General features: G+C 39.0%; 1 protein-coding gene across 1 annotated transcript; it reads left to right on the top strand.

Annotated features, from left to right (window-relative positions):
- Positions 1-2,694: 2,694 nt before the first annotated feature.
- LOC104405775 (histamine H3 receptor-like) lies at positions 2,695-8,784 on the top strand. Its single transcript, XM_010014583.1, has 3 exons — positions 2,695-2,983; positions 5,478-5,644; positions 7,990-8,784. The coding sequence occupies exons 1-3, from the start codon at positions 2,695-2,697 to the stop codon at positions 8,782-8,784; spliced, it is 1,251 nt and encodes a 416-aa protein (XP_010012885.1).
- The last annotated feature ends 1,100 nt before the right edge of the window (positions 8,785-9,884 follow it).

Below are 9,884 nucleotides of genomic sequence, written 5' to 3'. Positions count from 1 at the left end.
GACATACAGCCTCCTTGTTTAATACTCATAATACTCTTCTAATTCAGTTCCTCAGCACTGAAGATTTTGGGTTAAGATTCATTGAGAACCTTTCTATTTATACTTTGGAAAGCAGCTTGAGAGAGAAGAAAAGAGTCCAAAGCAGAAGACTCTCTTTTGCAAAAAGCTGTAATTGCACCATTCTAAGACACAGTGGTTACAAATTACATCAGTATTTTAACTGACGCTGTTAAGATTAATTATTAGCTTTAATAATTTCAGCATGGATTCTCACTGAAGAAAAAAATGCATATAACTTGAGTAAGGGCTTTGGTATTAGGAGGATCCAGTTTCAACTGTGATTGCTATAAACAGTGGCTTTCCGCCTCATGACTTGTCTAATTGCGTGACTTTTTATGAAATGATATTCTTTTGGAACACAGTTTGGATCTGTGATTTTTCTGATTTTATAAGATTTTTGCAACCTTTTGGTACTCAAGGGGATTGCAGGAGATTGTGACAAATTCTTCTGAGACTGGTGGCTGTGCATTGATTCATCATAGTCTGTAGAAAGCCTGCCAGCTCAATCTAGCATTTCTGGCCGAAGTTAGGAATCAAAACTATATCCAAAATTTTCCAGTAAGAAAGAATACTGAAGAGCTTGTATCTTCTCCCCTCTTCTGCAGTTGAAAAAGGGAAGTGTTACTGGGATGAGGAAATCCGTTCCAGGACCCCTTCCTGACTGTGAGGGCAAGCAGCCCCATGTCTAAAAGAAGAAAACCTTTTGCATACTTTCCTCCAGGATATGTGACTCTGCACAACTTTTGAGCACCCACTGGCAGAGGTTTGCAGCAGGTGTACTGTGTGTGCCTCTGCATGTGTACACAAGCTGCCCTAGTTTTGGTGCTCCTTACCAAGGAATTGCCACTTCGAATGCACAGCAGTGAGCTCTTGCTTCCATGATAAGGCGAGACCTGTCACAAAGGGTTGGTTGTGTTAGATATGAGGAAAGAAAAAGTATAACTGGAACATGGTAACAGTTTATATAGGATCCATGATTTGGCAGTGTCCATGGCAATTTTCATGCTGTTCTCTGGATCTGAATGCAGTGAAGCAATGGCAGAAGGCCTGTTACCCTCCGTGGAGGCCTATAGGAGCCCTGTAATGTCTTTTATGATTAATAAAATGCACAGGCAAAAATTCTTGAGTAAAGAAGGTAACTATTTAGAAGATGAAGTGAAAATAAAATGATTGACTGTCACTTCAAGTGCCACACTGGAATCTTGACCCAGAAATTGCTCGAGGCATGTGGAGTACACCAGCAGTGTATTTTGCCATGTTCTTACTCAGTTTCTTAGGCTGCAGACAGCTGGGACAAATGGAATACAGGATTGTACAAACCCTCAATTTGACCTTACATTTGTCCACCACTTTGTTTTCTTTTCAACCACATAATTGCTTGAAACTCCAAAATTTCATGTAGATGAGCTTTAATATTGCTAGCAGAAGAAAGGCTGGTGGTATTACTTAGTAGTTGTTGCCACAGTGTGTTTTCTACATTTCTAGCATTACCTTGAAATGAAATAAAACTTAGAGCAGTAATGGACATACATGCTGTGAGGATATTTGTATGGATAATAAAGTTTTGCATTTATTGTGCTGCTGCCACTCAAACATTTAGTGAAAGCACTTGGCAAATGCTAATGAATTTGTTCCCACAACAGAAGCACAGACATGACAGCCAACATTTTTCAAATTTAAGTATCTAAAATTAGACACCGAAGTGTTTTTAGAACCCATAATAAAAATGATTGAATTTTTACAACTGTGGAATACTCACAGCTCTCTGCAAGTGGCTTCATTACTCATACAAAATATAAGCACTTGTGAAAGAATATATTTTCTCCCACCAGTGTGGAAAGAAAAGCCTTGTCCTCTTAAAGTTAAGTGCCAAGCTCTCATTCATGTTCAGGGAGCCAGGATTTTGTTCCCCGGTTTCGGGACAGTGCTGTGTCACTGGGGCTGCTGCTAGGAGTTTTGAAACTGATTTCAGTGGGAGTTTCGTAACTCACCTCTGGGATTGGGCCATTGCTAGTTAACTGCTCTGGTAAGTAACTGTATATATGCTTATGTACAGCATATCAGTTTTCAGCCCTAGGGTCCACAGAAAGAGGAACAACACAGCAACAACAAAGTTGACCATGTCTCTGGTCAACAAACAATTATAACGCAATAGAGAGGGACCACAAACTTGCTGAAATACAGTAAGACTAGATAAACAAGAATGAAATTGGAAAGTAGTTTAAATTCTCATAAGGATATGTACCCAAGATTAAGGAAAAATATTTCAGAAAAAGTTGTTGTACATAATAATAACAAGAAAAACACTTCTGAGAGGGAGGGAACGAGGGAGGAAGGGAGGAAAGCAAGAGAGAATCTCAAATCAGACCTCCTGATCTCCACAGATAAGGATCAAGTTGCATAAAGAAGAACTTGCATTTTAAAATATGAGCTTGGAAAAACTGCATGTTTCTTACCAGTTACTCTTCTAGAGATATGCATGCTTTAAAAAGATCTTAAGAAAACTGGATTTATCTAGTATCGAAACCTTTTCATTTTTCCCTCTCCTATTTTTTTTTTTTAATATTTGTTGGATTTTTGGCCCATCCTGTTTATAGACCTTATGAATCATAAACTTCTGGATACATCTGCCAGATGCAACTTTCTTCCCAGACTGATCTGACCTGGATAGGCAACATGCACAACAGCACTGCTGAAATTCCGCTTACAGCTGGAACATGGAATGAGACTTGGTCCACACAGTCACTGAGCTCCAATTTTTCCCTGGGCGTGTTGGTGCTGCTGGCTTTCCTCATGGTGTTGCTTGCTTTGGTCACCATCCTCGGAAATGCCCTGGTTATCCTGGCTTTCATCTTGGACAGAAACCTCAGGCATCGGAGTAACTATTACTTTCTCAATCTTGCTATTTCTGACTTTGCAGTAGGTAAGTCACAGCTGTGGAGGCAGGTACTACTTTTGCCCTGGGACTCTTAGGAGAAGCAATGGGGTTTATTTTCTGTGTGGTTTCTTCTGAGAGAACTGTTTCCCAGCTGTGTGTCTAAGGGGAAAGTAAGGAATGGTGGAAGCTGCATGAAGTGTTTTAGCAGCCTATTATTTTTCAGAAAGAAATGGATCTTTTGTCAGGTAAATGGGTAATGTTTAATGTTGTCACTTCAGGGTAAAATACTACTGTTCATGAATATATTCAGAATCACAAAGACTGTGAGTTGTTTGTGAAGGGTGTTGACTAAAGTCTAGGAAGTCAAACTGAACACAGCATACATTATCTGGGAGATCTTGCATACATTGTTGATACCTTCTATTTCAAGATTTCTAATCTCATAAAATAATCACCTGAAGTTTGTAACTAAATAGCAATGAATAGTAGTTTTAACCATTTTGCTGTATATGCACCATTTAAAGTCATACTCTAGAAATATGTATTTGTATAGGTAAACAATAATAAAAAGTTAACCAGTTTCTAAGAATTTGTTATATATTTATTCACAGGGACACATTTTATTCTGAAACCTCTACTAAGAAATAGTACAACTAAAATGCTAGTGTGATGTGCAATTGGAGATCAATGTATTGCAATATTCTGTGAAATGTTTAGTCTCTGGTAGAAGTATTGTTAAATTCCTGAGTATGCAGAAAGATAGTTTTAAACAGGTGTAGCTATTTCATGAAATCTATATTCTGACTTGTTGCATCACATCCAAACCTTTTAAAACTGTTTTTATTCTACTTTCCCCCCCCCTCCACATTTAAAAAGGATACTGAAAGAACAGAAGAAACTCCTCTTAAAATTTATTGTCAATGTGAGAAGTTCTATTCAAGTCATTGCTTCTAACAGTCCAGTCCTCATGATGTCCAGATCTTCTTGTATAATGTTTTGATCCTTTTCTCCATATGCTTTATGTTCTCTTCCAGCTTATAACTGCCTTGCTGTGCTGCAGAGCACGTGGTACAGCTATGGTACACATGAAAAACATGCACCAGTGAACAGAAAAACAGTGGACAGCATGGTGTTTTGTCCTCTGGCTCACAATCTAGCACCATCTTGAACAAATACCAACATCTAGCTAAGAAGTACAAAGTCAATAATGTCCTCTATCAAAGGAGGAAGTAGAGCTTACTTAGTGTTACCTAATTTCCATAAATTTTTGTTTAGTGATATTATGATTATCTGAATATCTAGCTTTTCATTCTAAATTTGGTTAAAAGTTTTGCATGCTCTAGAGTCAAATCGATCTGTATTTCTGTAACTACATAATTTAGATTCAGAGTATACCTAAGTTATCCTTAATTTGTGCTTGAACTAATTGCTAAAAACACACACTTTCATGCTTGCAGAGCCCTTTGTGTATTCTTTTAATATATTTAACCTATCTCATTTTGACCTTCAACAACTTTTTGATTATGTCTGTACTTCTGGATCTATAGCTGGATTTGAATAGAGATTTTAGGGAAATGGAAACTCTTAAGATACTTTTCAGTACCTGTTCCAAGAACGCACACTATTATGCAGTAAATCTAAAGCTGAAGTAGTATTCCTCCTGAATGCTAAAATCTATAATATAACCTTCTGCTCAAAAGAGCTAGTGTTAGTTGCTCTGTAGATGCAGTGATTCCATTTCATTGCAAGCAACACCGTTAATTCTTCAGCCTTTCAAGGCTGCACTGGGACTGTGTGTGTAGTGAGATCACCTAGAAATTCATTAAAATGAGGTCATATTGGCACTTTCACAACAGTTGGGTTTAACAGTCTAAATTTAGATAGCCATTGGTGCAGGTCTCTCATGTATGTTCCCACCACTTGTGTTCCCATAGATAATACCCTATCAGCCCACCACTGAAAAGCAGTTACTATCAAGAATTATGAGAAGAAATGTTAGGCTGGGTGTACTTAATTAACTGTGCAGGTTTTGTCAGCCTTTTGATCTTACGGTTTTAAAGATTAGTCTGAAATTCATATTGTATTGCCATAAAAGTTAATTCTGGAGCACTATCAGACACCATCTCATGCTTCTCAGAGGATAGAATAATGAAAATTAGATAATTTATTGTAGAAAGCAGTTAGTAAATTACACCGGGGGGAAAGATGGTTTTGTTTGTTTTAATTTCAGTTGTTAATACCCTACAATGTTTACTTCAGCAGGTTAAAAAGTCAGCTGCTCCTTCCTTTAGCAGGTGATATAAACAGAAGAAGTAGTAATTGTACACAATAACCACAATATGTCTTTCAAAAACATATTAATTGTTACTGGTGCCTAGTTTGTAGTACAGTGTTTGTTGGTTGCATGGGAATAGAAAGCCTTCCACATGGCGATTCCAGTCAGTATCATGCTTTTATCAGATACTTCAGAAATGTCTCTATGCTTTCGCAAGCACTGTTGCAGTGCTTATTGATGTTTGTGTTTATTTTATCTCCACAGGTGCATTCTGTATTCCTTTGTATATCCCTTATGCCCTGACAGGGACATGGCACTTGGGAAGAGGCCTGTGCAAGACCTGGCTAGTTATGGACTATCTCCTGTGCACAGCTTCAGTGTTTAACATTGTTCTTATCAGCTATGACCGTTTCCTGTCAGTTACAAAAGCTGTAAGAAGAACTTTTCTAATTATTGCTTTATACATATTCAGATTGCTATAAAATTCAGAGTGTTCACAATTAGCAGTAGAAGTTAAATAGTCCATTATTGTACTTTTTTTTTTTTAAAGAAATGTTGATGTTTCAATGTTGCATTGGGATTTTGAGACAGGACTATGTCTTGCCTATGATTTCAATGTTTTCCTCCTGCTGCCTGGATTAGAAATGATTTAGGTATTCTACAGAGGAGGTGGGAAGGTCAAGGTAGGAAAGGGTCAGCAGGAGTGTGAAGAACTTGGGCTTTGGTCATTAGACGAGTGGCAATGAAAACTAGATTGAGTCAAGGATGTGCTTAGTCTTGGGATAAGTTTTAAAAGAACAGGGTATGGCAAGAGATGTGGGATGGACTGACTGAAGGTCAGATGAGGTTCTGCATTACCACAGGGGGTGATTGACATGTGCTGCCACGAAGCAGATGGGTGGAAATTAATCCCTTTAAGCAAAAAGAATGAATCAAAATATGTGGAGAAGTAAGAGGTGCTGCTTGAGTATTTTCATTCTTCTGCTTCAGAAGATATCTGAGGAATCCAGTGGTAAATATTATCATACACCATTACTAAGGTCTACCTGCTGTTTGGTCCAGATGGAAGATGATCAACCTCCTTTGCTTTTGATGAGTCTGCTATGTCAAGTGACATGGGCTGTGTTAATCTGGGAGGTTCTTGTCTGGCAACTGCTGAAACAATGCCTAATCTCTTTCACTTCTTCCCCACTGTTGTGGTTTTAGGGTTGGTTGGGGTTTTTACAAGCTGAACAATAAAGTATGAAAATTCCCGTATTTAAGAAACAGTATTATTGAAAAATATTCACCAAGTTGCAGGGCTCAGACTGTGAGAAATGTAAATTAAAAAGACCTCTGCAATACAACTCAGTTCCATGTTCTTACTCACTGTTGCTGGTCTTCATTTACGTGATCATATTCTGCTTTTCTTGTTTAGGTAGTTAGGGTGGAGTGAGTCCAGGAGTGTGTAACATAGGGCTGTTATCCAAAGAAAAGATATCATGCTTCCTCACAGACTTGGAATCCACCTCTGCCTCTGCTGCAAAACTAGCTCGTGGCCAGGGGCCAGTTGTTTCAGACTCAACTGTTTGTGAAGCTGTGCCGAGCTTCCTGTTTTCTGCCTACTAAACTGAAATGCTTTTGCTCTTGCAAAGGGATGCAAATTTATTGTTGCAGAACTGGAGCTGTGCTCTGAGCTGATATGACACTTTAAAATGTAGAGAAGTCTGAATCTTCAGGCTACAGATGTTTAAAACAGAGAATCTAATACAGTATGTAAAACACTGCGCTAGTGCTCTGTTACTCAGTGGTAAAATAGGGATAATGACCCTCATGCCACATGTGGCTGTGAAGATATAATTCATTAATATTTGTATAGCATGTAGGTGCTACCCTAATGAACAGCAGAGGAAGCTGATGAGAAATGTAGTACTTCTGGGTCAGAGTAAAGTCTGGGATGAAAAATGTTGAACAGTGTGGAGGAAATAAAATTGTTCAGCTTCTCATTTACTGATCATCTTGTGCTCTGAAAGATGCAGGGGACCAAGAGCTACAACTACGTGTTGTACATACTGGCTGAGCTATTAAAAGGGCAGTTTTAACTCTCATAATTTCCTAACAATGGATAATTTTAACTCTTAGTATTTTTTCCAAAGATAGATATTGACTGCTAGAGAGTGAAATAAATTAATGCAGCCAGGGTAGACACAAAAACATTGAGACTTGTATTACATTTGCAAGTAATACAATGAGGTGTTTACAAGGTAATGTTTCCATAAAGTAAGGGATGTCAGAGCTTACATGTGGGATAGATTTTTCTGCTATGGCAAGAGGAAACAGTACTAAAAATTACATTGTCTAGTGTTTGCAGTTGCACATGGCAACCTGTCTACTTCTGGCAACCTGGATTCTACTTTTGTCTGTTGAGGAAGGAAGTCCCACAGTTGCTTTCACTCTGAGCCTGGGCATTTCACGAATCATAAACTGATTCTTTATTGCTACCTTACTGTAGCAAAGATGAAAACAAGCCATGTCCTTTCACACCTGGAAGCCAAATGGTAGTTTAGCCATTGTAATTTCTGCTCCTCTCCAAACCCAAGTTTTAAAATCAATCAGAGAGCTACAGTATTTGATGAGCAAGACTAACAGTTTTTCAGGACCTTATATAAGCAAAGATGTTTTAGGTGTCAGGGCAACTACAGAACAAATATTGTATTTGACTTAACTGCTTATGTTTTTTTGAGGTAGTTGTTCCAAAATGTTGTCTGAATATGTGACATGTCCTTTTCGTTCACAGGTATCTTACAGAGCCCAGCAGGGAATAACGTCCAACCCTGTCATCAAGATGGTGGCCATCTGGGTCTTTGCCTTCCTCCTCTACTGCCCGGCCATCCTCTTCTGGGAGCACGTGGCCGGGCACAGCGTGGTACCAGAGGACCAGTGCTTTGCCGAGTTCTTCAGCAACTGGCTCTTCCTCCTGTGTGCATCCACCCTGGAGTTCTTCGTGCCGCTGCTCTTGGTGACCTACTTCAACGTGCACATCTTCCACAACATCCAGAGGCGCCAGCGGCACAGCAACAGACAGGACTGCGAGTGTCCTAGGACAAGTAGCCTGTCTTGGAGATCCTGCCTCTTGCCAAGTCCAGGAGCATCTTCTCCTCCATCAGAAGCAGAGGAGAGTGTTTCTTCATTAACGAGGTCATGGAGACCAGCAGTGATGGCTAACTGTCCATCTCCAACACAAAACAGCTCCACAGCTCTCAAAAAGGACTTCTCTAGTTCTTTCTGCTTAAGGTCTGGGCCAAAACTGCAGCAGGACAAGAAAATAGCAAGGTCACTTGCCATAATTGTGTGTATATTTGCCATTTGCTGGGCCCCATACACTTTACTAATGATCATTCGTGGGGCCTGCCAAGGAGAGTGCATCCATAATTCCCTGTATGAAGTAACCTTTTGGCTTTTGTGGCTCAATTCCTTTCTGAATCCATTTCTCTACCCTCTCTGCCATATGAGGTTTCGAATGGCTTTCATCAAAATACTATGTCCAAAAAAGTTTGTAACATTGAGATCACCTAAGACACCTTCTTTATAGAGAGTTAAAATAACTGACTTACAGATAAGGTTCCTCTCTTATATAGTGTTATCTTTTCGTATGTATCTTAAACAGAAGTAGAGCATAAACTTTTGTTTGCTAATGGCATTGGTGAAGAGTGAGGCAGAGGTATGCATTTGTCCTGATTTTGCTAGTTTTTAGGCTCTTGTTTTTGGTTTTGCTGGTATGATGCCATGTTAAACACCATCCAGTGCACTGAAAAGAATAACAAGTTTTGCTGGATACCCTTTGTGGCTTGTGGGTTTGAGGTCCTTTTTGTTTTACTTTTCATTGGTTTGGGTTTTTTAATATAGAGCTGGTACTATGAAAGAATCATCTATGGATAACTCTGCAGAGGTTCATTGGAGGGAGATCCCTGTTTGTGTATGTGTTAAAATTGATGTCCTATTTGTGAACCCAAAGCTCTCAGTGAAGAAGCAGTTCTACATTTTTGAAAGGTTGTGTGAATACTCACAGGAGCAGTATAATTTTGGTTTAAAAACTATTATGAAGACAAGATTGTGCCCTGTAGTCATTATAATTCACACAGTGAACAACATGCAAGTGAATGAACTGCCAGATCTGGCATACCTGTCCTTTTCTAATTTTAATATAGTCCATACCTGGTCTTGCAGGACACAGGACCCTAAGTTAGTAATTCTGGATGTTTTTCAGAGAATGAAAGTTTCCATGGTAATGGAATTTTGAGATTGGTTATAATCTTAAAGGTCTTTTCCAACCTTCTTGTAAAAGCGTGTGATTCTAAAATCATCACAGGCATGAATGGTTGTTACTCTTTTCACCAGTACTGTCTTTTTTCCTGACAGCGGCTGCCTCTTTGGTCATGCTTATATGATATTTAGTACCAGGTTTGTGAACTATTTGATTACCTAAAAGATTTGCCTGCCTTGGGCACATGATCACATTCCTCTTAGATTAGCAGAGCAAGCAATGCAAAGTTCACACTGGATTGACTATGTCAGCTGGCTGTGTGAGAATAGGCAATACCCTTTCAGGTGTAAAGCTTTGCAAGTGCAAAGATGCTCCATCAAAATGTCTGGAACAAATCTTTGTGTACTGTTACTGTGGCATTTTAAGGA

The sequence above is a fragment of the Nestor notabilis genome, unplaced genomic scaffold (assembly GCF_000696875.1).
Source record: "Nestor notabilis isolate BGI_N333 unplaced genomic scaffold, ASM69687v1 scaffold2105, whole genome shotgun sequence".
Lineage (NCBI taxonomy): Eukaryota > Metazoa > Chordata > Aves > Psittaciformes > Psittacidae > Nestor > Nestor notabilis.
The sequence above is the reverse complement of the archived record's forward strand: the minus strand, read 5'-3'. Positions and strand labels throughout refer to the sequence as shown.

Bases quoted from the DNA above. Each gene is read 5' to 3' on its own strand.
- LOC104405775 (XM_010014583.1), top strand. From the start codon at position 2,695: ATGCAACTTTCTTCCCAGACTGATCTGACCTGGATAGGCAACATGCAC. The intron at 2,984-5,477 runs GTAAGTCACAGC...TTATCTCCACAG, and splicing joins TATTTCTGACTTTGCAGTAG to GTGCATTCTGTATTCCTTTG. The intron at 5,645-7,989 runs GTAAGAAGAACT...TTTCGTTCACAG, and splicing joins TCCTGTCAGTTACAAAAGCT to GTATCTTACAGAGCCCAGCA.